General features: G+C 44.4%; 1 protein-coding gene across 1 annotated transcript; it reads left to right on the top strand.

The window, feature by feature from the left end:
- The first annotated feature begins 19,859 nt into the window (after nt 1-19,859).
- Nucleotides 19,860-20,720, top strand: LOC141049954 (olfactory receptor 5B21-like). Its single transcript, XM_073546796.1, has one exon. The coding sequence runs from the start codon at nt 19,935-19,937 to the stop codon at nt 20,718-20,720; it is 786 nt and encodes a 261-aa protein (XP_073402897.1). The 5' UTR covers nt 19,860-19,934.
- Nucleotides 20,721-21,253: the final 533 nt, after the last annotated feature.

Here is a 21,253-nt window from a genome sequence, read left to right as displayed (position 1 = left end):
ACCGGCACTTCTGGGGTTAATGTTATGACCTCAGTGCAGACTCTTACCTGCACACCTGGGGCTTATTATTGCGGCCTCTCATTGGTTCTGGGAAAGCTTCTTATAGCCTCAGGAAGCTCCTATCCCCATCAGTTATACTTTCGCCCTTGGCATTGTGTGGTGACCCCTGAGTGTGCTGTGTTCTGGTTGCCTGATACTTTGTGTATGACTCGGTCTGTTCTCTGGACATTGCTTGTTGGATTCTACTTGGTACCTTCTATGTCTGTTTGGTTTTGACCTCTGCTTGGCCCCGACTACCCGTTCTGTCTCATCCCTGGTACTTTACTGCTATCTCTGTGTATGACTTCCGTTTGCCTGACTTTGAGCATTCCTGTAGTAGTGTCCTGCCGATCTCTGGAAGCAGGACACTAAGCCCCGCCCCTTGCAGTCACATGATCGTAGGTCCTTCACTGCTTGCTAAACTTCAGGGTTCCCAGGTCCTGTTTGTCTGTGCTTCCTGGCCATACCTGACCCCGGGCCCCCTTACAGTGCGGGTGAGTCCCTGCTCAGCGGAGGCTGCACGCCGTTGCTGACAGGACCCTGATAATAGGGTTAGATACACGGCTCAGCAGTCAGTATCACACAGGATAGTATTAGATACACAGCTCAGCAGAAAGTATCACACAGGGGAGGATTAGGTACACAGTTCAGAAACAGGATGTGCCAAAGGAGAGGACATTTTCATTTCAGGAATTCCACTCATTTCATCTGATTTGTTTTTTCATTTTAAACACCTCAAGTTTCCAGTTCAACGGCTATTTGCAATGTCCATTAATGATGCTCAGGGACAGTCCTTGAAAGTAGTAGGGATCGATTTGCAATCTCCATGCTTTTCTCATGGTCAACTTTACATGGCCTGTTCAAGAGTTGGAACTGCCAAAAATATGTTTATCTTTGCACCGAAAGGAAAAAACAAAAATGTTGTTTATCAAAAGGCTCTTGAATGAGTTGAAAATAAAATAATATCAGTACTTGGGTAATCGTTTAGTTAATTTGTGTTTCAAATCTGTAGTGTTGAATATATGATGTGAAATGTTTTTATGTGCAATATAATCATTACAATTTGTTATAACTAACCACAGTTGGTTACTATGGCCAGGCAACGCCGGGCTATTCAGCTAGTGTATATATATGCATATAAATGTATTTTTATATATATATATATATACTAGATTATGGCCCGATGCTATCGCATCGGGAGGATGCGATATCATCACACCTCTTGCCATGTTAACCCTCAGCACACACACTCCTCTCACCTTTCACCATCTCCACTCACTCTTTCACTCCACATACGAACCCTTCTCTCACTCCGTCTCTCATACTCACGCCGTCATCGCCGCTGCTCCACGATCCCCGACATCTTCTTCCGCCGGCGCCATCCTGGATCCAGACGCTGTCCACGCCGGCGACATGTTCTTGCGGCGACGCCATCTTGAGTATCGTGAAATCCCGCGATACTCAAGATGGCGTCGCCGGAAGAACATGTCGTCGGCGTGGACAACGTCGGGATCCAAAATAGCGTCTGCGAAATCTCGTGCGTTTTCGCCGACGCCATTTTGGATCCCGACGTCGTCCTCGCTGGCGACATGTTCTTGCGGCGACGCCATCTTGAGTATCGCGGGATTTCGCCAATCCAAAATAGCATCGCCACAGGAACACTTGTGAAATGCGCAGACACTGCACCTGTGAAATGCGCAGAAGCTGCACCTGTGAAAAGCGCAGACGCTGCACCTGTGAAAAGCGCCCCCAGCACCTGTGAAATGCGCAGACGCTGCACCTGTGAAAAGCGCGCCCAGCACCTGTGAAATGCGCAGACGCTGCACCTGTGAAATGCGCAGACGCTGCACCTGTGAAAAGTGCAGACGCTGCACCTGTGAAAAGCGAGCCCAGCACCTGTGAAATGCGCAGATGCTGCACCTGTGAAATGTGCAGATGCTGCACCGGTGAAATGCGCAGGCACTGCACCTGTGAAAAGCGCGCCCAGCACCTGTGAAATGGGCAGACGCTGCACCGGTGAAATGCGCAGACGCTGCACCTGTGAAATGGGCAGACGCTGCGCTTGTGAAATGCGCAGACGCTGCACCTGTGAAATGCGCAGACGCTGCACCGGTGAAATGCGCAGACGCTGCACCTGTGAAAAGCGCAGACGCTGCACCTGTGAACAGCGCGCCCAGCACCTGTGAAATGCGCAGACGCTGCACCTATGAAATGCGCAAACGCTGCACCTGTGAAAAGCGCAGACACTGCACCTGTGAAAAGCGAGCCCAGCACCTGTGAAATGCACAGACGCTGCACCTGTGAAATGCGCAGACGCTGCACCTGTGAAATGCGAGCCCAACACCTGTGAAATGCGCAGACGCTGTACCTGTGAAATGAGCAGACGCTGCACCTGTGAAAAGCGCAGACGCTGCACCTGTGAAAAGCGCAGACGCTGCACCTGTGAAAAGCGCGCCCAGCACCTGTGAAATGCGCAGATGCTACACCGGTGAAATGCGCAGACACTGCACAGGTAAAATGCGCAGACGCTGCACCGGTGAAATGCGCAGATGCTGCACCGGTGAAATGCGCAGACGCTGCATCGGTGAAATGTGCAGACGCTGCACCGGTGAAAAGCGCGTCCAGCACCTGTGAAATGCGCATACGCTGCACCTGTGAAATGCGCAGATGCTGCACTGGTGAAATGTGCAGACGCTGCACCGGTGAAATGCGCAGACGCTGCACCGGTGAAACGCACAGACGCTGCACCGGTGAAAAGCACAGACGCTGCACCGGTGAAATGCGCAGATGCTGCACCTGTGAAAAGCGCGCCCAGCACCTGTGAAATGCGCAGACGCTGCACCTGTGAAATGCGCAGACGCTGCAGAGGTGAAATGCGCAGACACTGCACCGGTGAAAAGCGCAGACGCTGCACCTGTGAAATGCGCAGACGCTGCACCTGTGAAATGCGCAGACGCTGCAACGGTGAAATGCGCAGATGCTGCACCGGTGAAAAGCGCAGACGCTGCACCTGTGAAATGCGCAGACGCTGCACCTGTGAAAAGCGCGCCCAGCACCTGTGAAATGCGCAGACGCTGCACCTGTGAAATGCGCAGACGCTGCACCTGTGAAAAGCGCAGACGCTGCACCTGTGAAAAGCGAGCCCAGCACCTGTGAAATGCACAGACGCTGCACCTGTGAAATGCGCAGACGCTATACCTGTGAAATGCGCAGGCGCTGCACCTGTGAAAAGCGCAGACGCTGCACCTGTGAAAAGCGCAGACGCTGCACCTGTGAAAAGCGCGCCCAGCACCTGTGAAATGCGCAGCCGCTGCACAGGTAAAATGCGCAGACGCTGCACCGGTGAAATGTGCAGATGCTGCACCGGTGAAATGCGCAGACGCTGCACCTGTGAAAAGCGCAGACGCTGCACCTGTGAAATGCGCAGACACTGCACCGGTGAAAAGCGCAGACGCTGCACCTGTGAAATGCGCAGACGCTGCACCTGTGAAAAGCGCGCCCAGCACCTGTGAAATGCGCAGACGCTGCACCTGTGAAATGCGCAGACGCTGCACCTGTGAAATGCGCAGACGCTGCACCGGTGAAATGCGCAGACGCTGCACCTGTGAAAAGCGCGCCCAGCACCTGTGAAATGCGCAGACGCTGCACCTGTGAAATGCGCAGACGCTGCACCGGTGAAAAGCGCAGACGCTGCACTTGTGAATTGCGCAGACGCTGCACCTGTGAAATGCGCAGACGCTGCACCGGTGAAAAGCACAGACGCTGCACTGGTGAAATGCGCAGACGCTGCACCTGTGAAAAGTGCGCCCAGCACCTGTGAAATGCGCAGACGCTGCACCTGTGAAATGCGCAGACGCTGCACCTGTGAAAAGCACGCCCAGCACCTGTGAAATGCGCAGACGCTGCACCTGTGAAATGCGCAGACGCTGCACCTGTGAAAAGCGAGCCCAACACCTGTGAAATGCGCAGACACTGTACCTGTGAAATGCGCAGACGCTGCACCTGTGAAAAGCGCAGACGCTGCACCTGTGAAAAGCGCAGACGCTGCACCTGTGAAAAGCGCGCCCAGCACCTGTGAAATGCGCAGACGCTGCACCTGTGAAATGCGCAGACGCTGCACAGGTAAAATGCGCAGACGCTGCACTGGTGAAATGCGCAGATGCTGCACCGGTGAAATGCGCAGACGCTGCATCAGTGAAATGCGCAGACGCTGCACCGGTGAAAAGCGCGTCCAGCACCTGTGAAATGCGCATACGCTGCACCTGTGAAATGCGCAGATGCTGCACCGGTGAAATGCGCAGACGCTGCACCGGTGAAAAGCACAGACGCTGCACCGGTGAAATGCGCAGACGCTGCACCTGTGAAAAGCGCGCCCAGCACCTGTGAAATGCGCAGACGCTGCACCTGTGAAATGCGCAGACGCTGCAGCGGTGAAATGCGCATACACTGCACCTGTGAAAAGCGCAGACGCTGCACCTGTGAAATGTGCAGACGCTGCAATGGTGAAATGCACAGACGCTGCAACGGTGAAATGCGCAGACGCTGCACCGGTGAAAAGCGCAGACGCTGCACCTGTGAAATGCGCAGACGCTGCACCTGTGAAAAGCGTGCCCAGCACCTGTGAAATGCGCAGACGCTGCACCTGTGAAATGCGCAGACGCTGCACCTGTGAAAAGCGCAGACGCTGCACCTGTGAAAAGCGAGCCCAGCACCTGTAAAATGCGCAGCCGCTGCACCTGTTAAATGCGCAGACGCTGCACCTGTGAAAAGCGAGCCCAACACCTGTGAAATGCGCAGACGCTGTACCTGAGAAATGCGCAGACGCTGCACCTGTGAAAAGCGCAGACGCTGCACCTGTGAAAAGCGCAGACGCTGCACCTGTGAAAAGCGCAGACGCTGCACCTGTGAAAAGCACGCCCAGCACCTGTGAAATGCGCAGACGCTGCACAGGTAAAATGCGCAGACGCTGCACCGGTGAAATGCGCAGACGCTGCAACGGTGAAATGCGCAGACACTGCACCGGTGAAAAGCTCAGACGCTGCACCTGTGAAAAGCGCAGATGCTGCACCTGTGAAAAGCGCAGATGCTGCACCTGTGAAAAGCGTGCCCAGCACCTGTGAAAAGCGCAGACGATGCACCTGTGAAATGTGCAGATGCTGCACCTGTGAAAAGCGCAGACGCTGCACCTGTGAAATGCGCAGACACTGCACCTGTGAAATGTGCAGACGCTGCAACGGTGAAATGCGCAGACGCTGCAGCGAGAGAAAAGTGCAGACGCTGCACCTGTGAAAAGCGCGCCCAGCACCTGTGAAAAGCGCAGACACTGCACCTGTGAAAAGCGCAGACTCTGCACCTGTGAAAAGCACAGACGCTGCACCTGTGAAATGCGCAGACGCTGCACCTGTGAAAAGCGCAGACGCTGCACCTGTGAAAAGCGCGCCCAGCACCTGTGAAAAGCGCAGACGCTGCACCTGTGAAAAGCGCAGACGCTGCACCTGTGAAAAGTGCAGACGCTGCACCTGTGAAATGCGCAGACACTGCACCTGTGAAATGCGCAGACGCTGCACCTGTGAAAATCGCAGACACTGCACCTGTGAAAAGTGCGCCCAGCACTCCGTCTCTCATACTCACGCCGTCATCGCCGCTGCTCCACGATCCCCGTCGTCTTCTTCCGCCGGCGCCATTTTGGATCCTGACGTCGTCCTCGCCGGCGACATGTTCTTGCGGCGACGCCATCTTGACTATCGCGGGATTTTGCCAATCCAAAACGGCGTCGCCGCAAGAACATGTCGCCGGCGTGGAGGACGTCTGGATCCAGGATGGCGCCGGTGGAAGAAGATGTCAGGGATCGTGGATCAGCGGCGATGACGGCGTGAGTATGAGAGACGGAGTGAGAGAAAGGGTCGTATGTGGAGTGAAAGAGTGAGTGGACGTGAGTGGAGATGGTGAAAGGTGAGAGGAGTGTGTGTGTTGAGGAGGAGTGGTGTGTTGAGGGTTAACATGGAAAGAGGTGTGCGGTGACGTCACCGGTTACAACTGGACGGAAGTTGTTACAACCGGAAGCTGCTTAGGGCATTTATTATTATAGATATATATGTATATGTATATATACTGTATATAGCTTTATATGCATGTAAATATGAAGGAAGAAAGTTTCTTAGCATTTTTCCTTTTAAAAAAAATATAAGGTTTGGTTTGGTCGGTCTTCTTATAAATCCGTAAATCTGGCACAATAGTCTGACAACATTATTCTCAGATACCATATGTGAGTCAGAGAGGCATGCCGGCGTCTTCTCTATGGTGTTCCCATTTAGTTTTAGCTCTTTCCCATCAATTTCAGCTTTTTTCTCAGCCTCCAGAACTGTTTGTTGGGTGCAACAAAAAATTTTTTGTCTTTCTCATTTAATTGTATTAGATTCGTTATTTGGTATGAATGCAAGGATATTAGAAACTATTCATGACGATTTTCTCGAATCCGAATATTTCACTATTCGCTCATCACTAGTTAGTAACTGAAGAATTTTGTTTGGCCTGACAATGAGGACTGTATAACATTAACTACATGCTCCAAACAATTTCATTGTGTGATCTCCCCTAATGTATTACATTAGTAATGCAGAATGGCGCTAAAACAAGATGTCCGCTCTTTATATGGAGAGGTACATGTGATTTCTGCAGCCAATGACACAAGCCGTTGTATCAGGACACTGTGGGTGTTTCCTGCGCCCTGATTGGCTAGCCGCAATGTGCACACATAAAGTTAGGAAAAAAAAATTACTGTTAACCAGAACGCCGCATCTCTGACCTCTGCATACCCCCTCCCTTCATCAAACACGTGCCCTACGCTCATCATAGAATCATAGAAACTAATACACCACCATTGTCGTAGTCAAAGTGCTGAAAATACTTTTGTGGCAACGCAAATATTTTACCCCACTTTTTACCGAATGTTATCGATTTTTCCCGATTTTGTACAGTTTTGCTTGCGTTGCCGATCACAAATCCGGATGTGCCATATTCGTGCCGAATTCATGGTTGACTATCATTAATTTCACTCATCTCTAGTAACGACTTAGTATTATGTTAATCAATGTCAATGTTTTGGGGCACAGCTCTCGTCGGAGGAAACTTCCTGGTGCTCTCCATTTTTGGGGGATATTGATTGGGATGAAAGGTCATTCTGTAGACTGCATCATGTGCAGACATTCGTTGTTTTAGTGATGGTGCCAGTTATATAGTTTACTTTTTCATTTTTCTTATTCAAGTACTTTTTTGTAAAGGTCAATTACGTAATTCTATATTTTCCCATATGTGCAGTAATCTCTATGGTACGGCTGTGCTGGGGATGTAAACTGCTCTATAAAGAGGAGCTGGAATAATACCATTATGTCTTGTCTGTGCCTTACACAGAAAAAGATGAGGAAATTGTTCTGTTCCCTCGAAAAGTAGAAAGATCCATGGTCATTGCAGGACATGCAGACATCTCAGTCACACCCTGGCCCTACTGACTGAGGGGCCGAAATCCTATAAGAAAGCACCAGTAATGAATGGCACAAGGTAAGTCAGGGGCGAAAATATTATTTGGAGACTTTAATATCAACGCTCTTGTGTTATTATATTGATGGTCTATAACCCGGTGGTGGCACATATGGCTGGATTCTGCATTGTTTGGGTCTTCCTCTGCTCCTCCGCCTTTTATCATGCGTTTTATTACATCTTTGTGTGTTTAGACATAATGTCATTGGTTGATGACCAATCTGCTGTGTAGATGGAGGAGTTTCCATACTGATTGTGTATTTTCTTCTCCTCTTTGGATGTGTCCACCACCTTCACGTGTCCCATCTTTATATGATAGGGCTCAGGATTTATGGTTCTGATGATGTTACATCTTTCTCATTAATTCTCTGTGTGGGAATCTTTGTATCTATGGGCTAGATAGACGTGGCTGTGGCTATAGGAATATTGGAGAGAGATGAATTATGCAATAATCTGAGTTGTAATTCCTGTAGAAGTGAATAGAAGTCTAGAAACAGCGCAGCTTCTATATTCCTTCTAAGGGAGGCACAGATCAGCACCGATGGCGTCACTACTTTTATGTCTAATTGTCTCATGGAGGATCACCAGGAAAAGCTCTTTATCACATGTCAGGTCTGCCTGATTACTCATGGTTTCCAAACTTTATTCACAGGAAGATTTTCGCTCAAACAGGAGATTACAGCGTCATTCAAAGTAATAGAGGTTTGAATATGTTTGAAAATATGAAATCTGAGGTAAGTGCACTGTCTTTGTGAGAAAATGCAGTGATTTTATAATTGTTTTTTTTTACTAATATTATCATTGCTATATTATTATTAGTATTATTATTCTTACTATTATTATTATAACTACTATTATTGTGATTGTACATTTTGTACATTTCTTCTGCCCGATCACTAGTTTCTGTTGGCCGTCATCGGGTTCTTCACCAGAATCCAGGATGTTGTGAAGTATGAGTGTAGGATGTGTGTAGATCCAGGCAGAGCTGCCTTCTTCAGTTGGTTGATGATTTTGTGAACATTGAATTGCTGTAAGTGCTTCCTATGGACATTGGGGACAGTCATGACCAATGGTAATACAGCGTCTGGTTTGTGCCATAAACTTTTAACTTCAATTTTCAGGCCTTGATTAGGGATGAGCGGAACCTTGTATGTTCAAGTTCGTCTGGTTCTGCCAAACTGTAGATCAAAGTTAGTTTCGATATTCGCACTTGACACTGAACTTGAACTCTAACCCAATAGGAGTCAATGGGGACACAAAGTTTGGTGCTTCAAAATGGCTGTAAAATGGTCATGGTAAGGGTTAGGGGGCTGAAAAAGGAAGCAAAATGGAGATAAGAGCAGGACAAGTGCCCTGCAAACAAATGTGGATAGGGAAATGACTTAACATTTTAGTTACCACTAACACTTCTTTTTACTGACCTGCAATATAAGAGACTAGCGCCCCCCTAGGAAGACAATCCCGCTGCTGTCGGCTGTACTCTGTAGCTGACAACTTGCTGCGTCAGCCACGATCAGTGTTGGTACCGACTGTAGCCATTTAAGTCATGCAATGCTGCTGCCAATAATGACTACAGCTTCTAAATGGTTAACAGAGCATGGGAGGAAATGGTTGAGGAGGTAAAAGTGGCTGGGACCCTAGGAGGTAGCGACCATGCTATTTTAGAATTTTGGATAACTAGAGGCGGAAGACCTGTGAAGACTCAGACGTCAAGGTTAGATTTCAGAAAGGCAGATTTTAAGGGATTCAGAAAGAGAATTGGAGGGATCCAATGGCTGGATATCCTTAAAGACAAAAATGTCCAGGAAGGATGGGAAATCTTGAAAAATGAAATTCTCAAAGCACAGTTGTTAACAATTCCGAAAAGAGGGAAGAATAGGAAGCAGTTAAGGAAACCAGGATGGATGAACACAGAACTTAAGCACATGCTAAAAAGGAAGAAAAAAATGTTTATAAAATGGAAAGAGGGAGGCATATCTAAAGAAGAATATAATGCTGTCTGCAGAACCTGCAGGGCACAAATCAGATTATCTAAAGCTGAAAATGAATTGAGGCTTGCAAGAGATGTCAAAAGCAATAATAAAGGATTTTGGGGATATGTCAAAAGTAAAAGAAAAGTCAAAGATGCTATAGGATTTTTACAGGATGAAAATGATGAAATGGTAAGACAGGATGTTGAGAAGGCTGAACTTTTAAATTCCTATTTTGCATCTGTTTTCTCTCAGAAAGGAAATGTAACATCAACTGTTATTCACTGTCCTATTAAAGGAATAGAAGAATTCAGGATATCTATAAACAGAAAGATAGTGAGGAAACACTTAGCTAGCCTAAATGAATTCAAGTCTCCAGGTCCAGATGAATTACACCCCAGAGTACTGAAGGAGATAGCAGAAGAAATTTTTGAACCCCTCTCTATAATCTTTGAAAATTCTTGGAGAACAGGAGAAGTGCCAGAAGACTGGAGAAGAGCAAATGTTGTTCCTATCTTCAAAAAGGGGAAGAAGGTGGACCCAGGTAACTATAGGCCGGTGAGTCTGACTTCTATACCAGGAAAGATCTTTGAACAAATTATTAAACAACATGTATGTTAATACCTGGATAAGAATGAAGTGATTAAACAGAGTCAGCATGGGTTTGTAACTAATAAGTCATGTCAGACTAACTTAATTTCCTTCTATGACGGTATCACTGATTGGGTGGATCAAGGAAATGCTGTAGATATAGTATATCTTGACTTCAGCAAAGCATTTGACAAAGTCTCTCATACAATCCTTATTGAAAAAATGATTAAGTATGGAATGGACAAGGCAACTGTTAGGTGGATTCATAACTGGCTTAGTGATCGGACCCAAAGAGTGGTCGTAAATGGCTGCACATCCAGTTGGAAGAATGTCTCAAGTGGGGTACCACAGGGCTCTGTCCTGGGCCCTGTATTGTTCAACATCTTTATCAACGATTTAGATGAAGGAATTGAGGGTAAACTGATTAAATTTGCTGATGACACAAAGCTAGGAGGGATAGCTAATACTAGAGAAGAGAGAGAGGATTCAAAAAGATTTAAATAAACTGGAGAAGTGGGCAGCAACTAACAGAATGGTTTTTAACAGGGAGAAATGCAAAGTACTACATCTGGGCAATAAAAATGGAAAAAGCATATATAGAATGGGAGGAATAGGGCTAAGTGACAGCACATGTGAAAAAGACTTGGGTATACTAATAGATCACAGACTGAATATGAGTCAACAGTGTGATGCAGCAGCAAAAAAGGCAAATGCAATTCTAGGATGTATTAACAGAAGCATACAGTCTAGATCACGTGAAGTCATTATTTCCCTCTACTCCTCTTTGGTCAGACCTCATCTGGAATATTGTGTCCAATTTTGGGCACCACATTTTAAAAAAGACATCAACAAACTGGAGCAAGTTCAGAAAAGAGCGACCAGAATGGTGACCGGTCTGCAAACCCTGTCTTATGAGGAAAGGTTGCAGGATTTGGGAATGTTTAGTTTGCAAAAGAGAAGACTGAGAGGAGACTTAATAGCTGTCTACAAATATCTAAAGGGCTGTCACATTGTAGAAGGATCAACTTTATTCTCATTTGCACAAGGAAAGACTAGAAGCAATGGGATGAAACTGAATGGGAGGAGACACAGATTAGATATTAGAAAAAACTTTTTGACAGTTAGAGTGATCAATGAGTGGAACAGGCTGCCACGAGAAGTGGTGAGTTCTCCTTCAATGGAAGTCTTCAAACAGAGGCTGGACAGACATCTGACTGGGATGATTTAGCGAATCCTGCTTTGAGCAGGGGGTTGGACCAGATGGCCCAGGAGGTCCCTTCCAACTCTACAATTCTATGATTCTATGATTCTATGATTCTATGATTCTATGATTCTTTAACCTCATCAACACCCTGAGATCTTTATCATGTGGTCCTGATGTTTGCCATGGCAATTCATTGCCAAATAATGCCTTAGAGTTTGCCGGCTATAACGGCCTGTTCAGCATTTAGACGGTAAAAATGCATTTCTTCATTCCTGATATACCACTTTGCATTAATTCCTGAACAGCACCTGAAGAGTTAATAAACTACTTCAAAGCAATTTTGTATATGTTGGCTATTGTTTTTAAAATGGCATCACTTTTGGGGGTGTTCCATTATATAGGACCCCCAAGGTAACTTCAAAAGTGAATTTGTCCCTAAAAAAAAAGTTTTATAAGGCTGTGTACCCACGTAAGCATTTTTGTCACATTTTTAAGCATTTTTACTGGCAAAAACACTTAAAAAATGGTTAAAAGAAGCATCCCATTCTTTTTGGTGAATTTTGCAATTTTTGTGCACATTGATGCATCTTTTTCCGCGGAAAAAACGCATCACGGTAAAAAACGCAGCATGCTCATTAAGTTCGTAGAAAAAAACGCGTTTCCAAGTATATTCTATTAGCAGGAGGATGCACCTGTACAAAACGCTTAAAAAACGCTTAAAAATGCGCAAAAATCACGCAAAAAAACACGCGTTTTTCCTGGGAAGGAGTCCGGTTTTTTTTTGCATACGTGGGTCCATAGCTTAAATGTCCTTGTAAAACTGAAAAATTAGTGATACATTTTGAAACCTTCTAAAATGCTAACACAACAAAACATTTTTCAAATGGTGCTGATGTAAGGAAGACAGAAGGGAAATGTTATTTATTAATGTTTTTTTGCAGTGTGACTATCTGGATTAGGCCAGGGTCTCACTTGCGAGAAACTCTCTCGAGTCTCGCGACTCAATACCCAGCACTGCCACCGGCACTCAGGACCGGAACGCTCAGCTGCATAGAAATCCATGCAGCCGCACATTCCGGTCCGAGTGTCAGTGGCAGTGCTGGGTATTGCAGCCGCCAATTCCGGTCCGAGTGCCAGCGGCAGTGCTAGATATTGAGATGCGAGACTCGTGCGAGTTTCTTGCAACTGTGACCCTGGCATTAAAGGAATAATCATTCAAAGCTTGAAAATGGCTAATTTTTTCAAACTTTTTGCAAAGTTTGTGATATTTTTATTAATAAACACAAAATATAACAACCTATATTTACCATTATCATAAAGTACAATGTGTTGCAAAAAAACAATCTCAAAATCAATGGGATATGTTGAAGCGGTCCAGACTTATTGCTTCGTAAAGCGACACTGGTCAGCTTTAAATAATTTGGCTCGGTCACTAAGGGGTTAAAATAACATTGAATAAAAAAGAAATAAAACATAAGAAACACGACCCAGAAGTGGAGGAGGAGCATATGGGGTTAATTGTGGCTGAAAGGTACAAGGGAGGAGTAATCCAACACTGTTTTGTGTTTTTTTGTTTTCTTCATTTTTTTGCTTTTTTATGTTTTATTGAACTGATTTAAAAGAATGGAATCAAAGAATGGTATAATGGTAGAGTTGGTCCTCCTGGGCCATCTGGTCCAACCCCCTGCTCAAAGCAGGATTCACTAAATCATCCCAGACAGATGTCTGTCCAGCCTCTGTTTGAAGACTTCTTTTGAAGGAGAACTCACCACTTCTCGTGGCAGCTTGTTCCACTCATTGATCCCCCTAACTGTCAAAAAAAGTTTTTTCTAATATCTAATCTGTGTCTCCTCCCATTCAGTTTCATCCCATTGCTTCTAGTCTTTGCTTGTGCAAATGACAATGAAGATGATCCTTCTACAATGTGACAGCCCTTGAGATATTTGTAGACAGCTATTAAGTCTCCTATCAGTCTTCTCTTTTACAAGCTAAACATTCCCAAATCCTGCAACCTTTCCTCATAAGACAGGGTTTGCAGACCGGTCACCATTCTGGTCGCTCTTCTCTTAACTTGCTCCAGTTTGTTGATGTATTTTTAAAATAAGGTGCCCAAAACTGGACACAATATTCCAGATGAGGTCTGACCAAAGAGGAGTAGAGGGCAATAATGACTTCACGTGATCTAGACTGTATGCTTCTGTTAATACATCCTAGAATTGAATTTGCCTTTTTGCTGCTGCATCACACTGTTGACTCATATTCAGTCTGTGATCTATTAGTATACCCAAGTCTTTTTCACATGTGCTGTTGCTTAGCCCTATTCCTTCCATTCTGTATATGCTTTTTCATTTTTTTTTGCCCAGATGTAGTACTTTGCATTTTTCCCTGTTAAAAACCATTCTGTTAGTTGCTGCCCACTTCTCCAGTTTATTTATATCTTTTTGAATCCTCTCTCTCTTCTCTAATATTAGCTATTTCTCCTAGCTTTGTGTCAGCACCAAATGTAATCAATTTACCCTCAATTCAATACAATACAGGGCCCAGGACAGAGCCCTGTGGTACCCCACTTGAGACATTCTTCCAACTGGATGTGCAGCCATTTACGACCACTCTTTGGGTCCGATCACTAAGCCAGTTATGAGTCCACCTAATAGTTGCCTTGTCCATTCCATACTTAGCCATTTTTTCAATAAGGATTGTGTGAGATACTTTGTCAAATGCTTTGCTGAAGTCAAGATATACCATATCTACAGCATATCCCTGATCCACCCAATCAGTGATTCTGTCATAGAAGGAAATTAAGTTTGTCTGACATGACTTATTAGTTACAAATCCATGCTGATTCTGTTTATTCACTTCATTCTTATCCAGGCTCTTACATACATGTTGTTCAATAATTTGTTCAAAGATCTTTCCTGGTATAGAAGTCAGACTCACCGGCTTATAGTTCCCTGGGTCCACCATCTTCCACTTTTTGAAGATAGGAACAACATTTGCTCTTCTCCAGTCTTCTGGCACTTCTCCTGTTCTCCAAGAATTTTCAAAGATTATGAAGAGTGGTTCAGAAGTTTCTTCTGCTATCTCCTTCAGTACTCTGGGGTGTAATTCATCTGGACCTGGTGACTTGAATTAATTTAGGTTAGCTATGTGTTTCCTCACTATCTTTCTGTTTATTGATATCCTGGGTTCTTCTATTCCCTTAATAGGATAGTGAAGAACAGTTGATGTTACATTTCCTTTCTGAGAGAAAACAAATGCAAAATATGAATTTAAAAGTTTGGCCTTCTCAACATCCTGTCTTACCATTCATCATTTTCATCCTGTAAAAATCCTATAGCATCTTTGACTTTCTTTTACTTTTGACATATCCCCCAAATCCTTTTTTTATTGCATTTGACGTCTCGTGCAAGCCTCAATTCATTATCAGCTTCAAATAATCTGATTTGTGCCCTGCAGGTTCTGCAGACAACTTTATATTCTTCTTTAGATATGTCTCCCTCTTTCCATTTGATAAACATTTTTTTCTTCCGTTTTAGCATGTGCTTGAGTTCTGTGTTCATCCATCCTGGCTTCCTTAAATGTTTCCTATTCTTTCCTCTTTTTGGAATTGCTAACGATTGTGCTTTGAGAATCTTATTTTTTAAGATTTCCCATCCTTCCTCGACATTTTTGTCCTCAAGGATATCCAGCCAATTCTCTTTCTAAATCGCTTAAAATCTGCCTTTCTGAAATCTAACCTTGACGTCTGAGTCTTCACAGGTCTTCTTCCTCTATTTATCCAAAATTCTAAAATAGCATGGTCGCTACCTCCTAGGGTCCCAGCCACTCTTACCTCCTCAACCATTTCCTCCCTGTTTATAAGGATTAGATCCAAGGTAGCAGTTCCCCTTGTTTTCTCCCCTACCTTTTGGAATATAAAGTTGTCAGCAAGAGAGGATAAGAATTTCCTTGACCTGTTAGTTTTGCCTGAGAGAGATTCCCAACAAATGTCTGGATAGTTGAAATCTCCCATGACAACTATGTCATGCTTTTTGGAGAACTTGGCCATTTGATGCATAAAGAGTTCATCCATATCTTCAGCTTGCACAGGAGGCCTGTGCAAAAGAACATAGAATTTACCAAACAAAAAATTACAATGAAGACCCAGGAGGTGGAGGTGGCGGTGTCATTAAGTTCTGCTTCTTGCAATCTCCTCTGAACAGTTGATGTTGACATGTATCATTTGCATGATGTCACTGGATCATTTATGAGGGCTGTTATCTGAAGTGCACTTAACCATTTCAGCAGAGATTATATGAGTATTATTTTATTTGGGTGGTGATTATAAGAGCTAATTTTATTATAATGATTGATGGTTCTTCTAGGTTCTTTCAATTTTCCTGATTGACTGATCTTCAAATTTTAATGATATGATGGACATGCTGTCATTTCTTCATATTCTGGTTTAGAGGAGCAGTGGGATACGGCTCAGCACTGCAATCAAAACTGCCTTCAATGTACCCATTCCAATAAGAACACGTAAAGCCATAGTATGAGCCGTGGAGCCCAAATTTCTGATAGACTCTGTAAATCTCGTCTCTTTAGCCAAGTGGTCTGTAAGAAGACTCCCAGAGAAAAGAGGTAAAGTCAGCTCCTACTTGGCTAAATAGACTAGATTTATACTGAGGGAAGAGAGAACCAAATATCAGGAAAAGAGAATCACAGTAACAAAGGAGAAACACTGACAGATTGGGAGAGCAGCAGCGCTATTGTTTTGATGCAATATTAATGATAATTAGTGTCTAGTGCTATATGATTTAAGGTAAATTAACTATTGCTTGTCATGGTTAATCTATATCCAGGATATGATGTAGGGGCAGTAGTCTGAATTCCCCATCATCCACCTTACCCTGTCTAATCACACAGATGCAAAAATCACTATGAACGTCGGCATCTAAGGTGTCTAACAAGCTATACCAGAGTTATTTCTGATTGTGGCCATTGAAGCGGATGACAGTTGTAATACATAGATGAAACCCCTACTAGGAACCTTGTCATAAATCCTTGCTGGGAAATTAACTATATTACAACTCCTTAATACACAGGATTAGTGATGACTGAGCATGCTCATCACTACTCGGTACTCTCTTGAGCATCTCACTGCTCGAGATGCTCGGAGCTCGCCGAGTATTACCGGGGTTTCTCGGAGGGTGTTCGGGTCCCCGCCCTGCATGTTTGGTGCTTTTTAGAGAGCCAATGAACATGCAGGGATTTTCTGCCACACACTACAATGCCGAAGCCATGTTGGTTGTGGCATTACAGTGATTGGCTAGCTGCACAGCGTCATCAGGTCTATATCAGATCTGGTGCCGCCCTGCTCTCCACAGTGTACTATGGAATAAGGCAGTGTAGGGAGAGATGCTGCTGAGCTAGGGAGAGATTTGCATGGTTCTTACTTAGTGTAGATATACCATATATTATACACATATCCATCTCAACTAACAGTCCTTCTTAGGACTAATAATGCATCCATTCCATTTCTGTCTGCTGCTGCCTATTACAGATATTTCTAGAGATAGCCCCAGGTATCAGGGGCCAGGAATAATTTTTTTGGGATCTTAATCCTGATCATATGTTTAAAAAGCAATCTAGAGAACACCATTTTTCTGCTCCATTTGCTTGTTGGCACTGCAGAATACAGGAAGATCCTTTCCATATTCCAGCGCTAAAAATCCATCTGTTTAAAATTGTGGTTTGTCTGTAACACTTATTAGAGATAAAAAGTGCACTCAAAATTCTGCAATTTCTGGCTTCATGTTAAATTTTGTTGCAGTGTGTTAGAAAATTTATTGACACCAGTATGCTGGTAAAAATAGTTACCTACAGGACAGCTATTTGAAACTGTGGTTTGCTGTCACACAGATCACATATAGGTTCGCTCCAAATTCAGCCATTTGTAGTGAACATGGAAAATATTGTCCACCATATAAAATGGACAAGGGAAATGGCAAGGGACGGGGAATTGGACATATTGGTGATAGTGATGGTGAATGTAGAGGCCGGGGCCGTGGGCAAGCTGAAATTATGCCACAACAAGCACCCACATCTTCTCGCCTGACCTTCTTGTCCGAATTAATAGGGGGCCGCAGCACATCACTATTGAACCCAGAGCAGTGTCAAAACATTGTTGGTTGGATAGAGGATAATGCTTCCAGTCACTTTGCCACCACCGCTACCATTTCTTGCACAAGGTCACACCTCAGTAGCCGTGAGCCTGGACCGCATATTCCTCACCCTGATCCTCCTTCCTTCCATCATGCCGAGTGCCCAAAGACAACTGATCGCACACTTGAACACTACGAAGAGCTGTTCATTTTTTCATTTATAGATTCGAGCCTCTCACCCGGTCCAATCAAAGCGGGACAAGAGGAAATCGCATGAAGTGATGCCCAAATATTTGAGCAACCACGGTCACATGAAGATCACTGTGGCAAAGTGTCACATGAGGTGGATGATGATACCAGAAAGTCATGAGGAGGACCAGGGTGCGGAAGTGGAAGATGAAGTGGTGAATGATATAGTAACTGACCCAAGCTGGCAGGAAGACATGCAGAGTGAGGACAGCAGAACAAAGTGGGAGGGAGGCGTAACACCCCCACAGGCAGGAAGAAGCATAGTGGTGGCCACAGAGTGAAGGCGGGCAACCTTTCCCTGTAACATCAACACGAACGAAGTTGCCAGCTCAATTGTTAGGTTGAACTTTGGGATGGAACACGTCCTCCTGATGCAGAGGATTGCATAGGTCAGTCAGGGTTGCCCTCAGAGTCTACAGCTACTGCACCTCATCATTCTCCTCCTCCTCTTCAGCCTTCATTTCCAAAATGACCACATCAGTCATTAGCTTGACGCACAGCAGCTCTGCCTCAAACAAGTGACAACAGGCTTTGCTGAGCTAATATGCTTAGGTGACAAACAGCACAATGCTGAAGAGTTGTGCTATGAAAGAGCAGGCAGATCGGTGGCTGACACCGCTGAACGTACAGCCAGGCATGGTCGTATGTGAACATTGCCGGAACCTGGTGGTGACTCTGAAGCAAGGCGAGCTCACACACATTCCATGCCTGGCCCATGTGCTTAACCTCATGGTTCTGCGGTTTCTCAAAACCTACTAGGAGCTACCTTATCTGCTTGTCAAAGTATAACACCTGTGTTCCCATTTTAGAATGTCAGCTACAGCTTCTGCCGCCCTTGCCGTGCTTCAGCAGCCTTTGCAGTTTCCGGCTGGGATGTGATGTCCCCATGAGTTGAAAATCTACACTGCAGATGTTGGAAGGGATTTGTGAGCAGAAGAGGGCAGTTATTGACTACCAGTATCAACAAGGCCATCGGTATTCAATTCAGACTCCACAAATAAGACCTCAGGAGTGGACATGGATGTCAGACGTATGTACCATCCTCCAAAACTTTGAGGACTCCATCAAGATGGTGAGCGGCGATGATGCCATAATTAGGGTCACCACCCCACTTCTCTGTGTTCTGAAACGCTCTCTGCTCACAATCAAAGAGAATGCATTGCAGGCAATGGAGCAAGGGACCATACAAGCTGATTACACACAGCCCAGCATCAACTCATCCCAACGTGAATTGGGTGACAATGAGGAAGAGGAGGAGGAGGAAGACAGATAAGGTTGTAAAATGTTAAAATTACATTTCTAGTGAATGCATTTGTCTTGCTTGTAAGCAATGCTAAAATTCAAAAACGCATAAAAAAATGCTACATGTGAACAAAACCCAAGTGGTGGAGGAACATTTTTGTTTTTGGTTGTTTATTTTGCCTTATATACAAGTCATTACCTTGGAAATTATGCTCCTTAACATATTTCCCAGGAAAATCCATTTTGTTTTTGAATGTTTCATTGTGAGTCTGTAAAAGTGGCGTAAGACTCTGACAACATTGTTCAAAGCAGTGACCTGGGAGTCAGAAATGCTTCCAGAGGTCGTCCTCATGCAATTCCCATGTCATTTAAGCACTATTCCCATCGACTTTTACAATTTCTAGTCCCTCTGCAGACCGCCGGGGTGTCCCCCCAGAAAAATGCTCGAGTTTCCCATAGACTTACGTTGGGCTCGTTGCTCGGATGGAGCACCTTAGCATTCCAATTTGGTCAACCTGAGCAACGAGCACCCAAGCATTTTAGTGCTCACCCATCACTAGTAAAGACTCTTACTCCATGCATAGCCCATCACTACTCAGGATCTATGGGATCTGATTAGATATTCTAGAACAATAAAACACACTTTGTGTAATATGGATACCTTTATTCATAACTACTCTAATACCACGTCTTGTGCCCACCAATAGTTTCCTGCTGTCACCATTACCATAATCCTGGTTTTGCACTGTGTGATATTATAGCTAATGACATTTCATTTTACTATTTTTTCAGGAGATCAATCGGACTGTGAATTCAGAATTTTTCCTATTAGGATTTCAAAATGGCCAGCGTTCAACTATTTTCTTGGTCTGTCTTCTCCTGTTGGTTTACTGTGGAACAATATGTGGGAACCTCCTGATCATCACCCTGGTGTCCACCAGCAAGAACCTCCACACTCCAATGTACTTCTTCATCTCACAACTGTCCATCAGTGACATCTTGTTGCCCACAGACATTGTCCCCAACATGTTTCACATCCTACTGAATAATGGGGGCTCCATTACTGTTAATGGATGTATCATTCAATTTTATTTTTTCTGTTCAGCAGAAGCCTTTGAATGTTTCCTCCTTACGGTGATGTCCTATGACAGATATGTGGCCATCTGTAACCCGCTCCGTTACACGTCTACCATGACAAGTGACCGCTGTGTGGTATTGGCCGCCATGTGTTGGGTGCTCGGTTTTTCGATTGCACTGATGTACTGTATAACAATATCGATGCTGACGTTTTGTGGACCAAATATCATTGACCACTTTTTCTGTGATCTTGCTCCTTTACTAGAAAGAGCCTGCTCTAGCACTTACGCTATTGAGTTGGAGGTCTTCATAATGTGTTTTCCGCTCCTTTTCATCCCTCTCACAGTGATTATAGTATCTTATATTAATATAATTGTCACTATCGTACATTTCCAGTCCAATATCAGTAGACAGAAAGCCTTCTCCACCTGTAGCTCCCACCTCACTGTGGTCTCCATCTTCTACTTTACTCTATTAAGTGTTTATATGTTTCCTAAAGGAGAAGAGACCTTAAACTTTAGTAAACTCCTATCACTTCTATATACTGTATTCACCCCATTGATCAACCCCATTATCTACAGTCTGAGAAATAAGGACATCAAAAAATCTCTACAGGAGCTGATCAATAAATGTGGACTATTTAGCAATGATATATTATTCTCCAGATAAAATATGGGGTTGGAGAGTATTTTTCTGGATTTTGGAAAAAAATGGGTTTTTGTACTCATCAATTGCCCTATGGGGTTTTACAAAGTTGTTTTATGTATCTATTTTTTATAATGTAGCAAAATAATGCAAGAATCAGCGGGATGAACTGAAAAATCCAGAGAAGCGGCAGCAATTGCATGTGGAGAAGAACACTTAACTATTCCAGATGATGACGGGGTATTAGACTGCCCGTCAGTGTGAAATACATGACTGAGATAATGACACTGACCATCAAGAGAGGAAGTGGGGAAGTTAACCAAAAAGACCCTTGGTAGTGCCAATCAACAATCAGTCAATCAACAAGGCAAGGTGGACGCTGGAATTCTTGAGGGTTAACAAGTGTATCGTTAGAATCAAGCAAAAAGTTGACTGGTGGAAAGGCATGCTTTCCTCACTATAAAGGTGAAAGGGAATTTTTTCCACTTTTGAAGGGAATCAAAATTGGCACACTGCAAACTTTTTTTTATAATAAAATACTATAAAATATTTTTCTA

This window comes from Dendrobates tinctorius, unplaced genomic scaffold (assembly GCF_039654945.1).
Source record: "Dendrobates tinctorius isolate UK_male_01 unplaced genomic scaffold, ASM3965494v1 ptg000151l, whole genome shotgun sequence".
Lineage (NCBI taxonomy): Eukaryota > Metazoa > Chordata > Amphibia > Anura > Dendrobatidae > Dendrobates > Dendrobates tinctorius.
This window is presented reverse-complemented; position numbering and strand designations above follow the sequence as displayed.

Excerpts from the sequence above, each read along its gene's own strand:
- LOC141049954 (XM_073546796.1), top strand. The coding sequence starts at position 19,935 with ATGTACTTCTTCATCTCACAACTGTCCATCAGTGACATCTTGTTGCCC.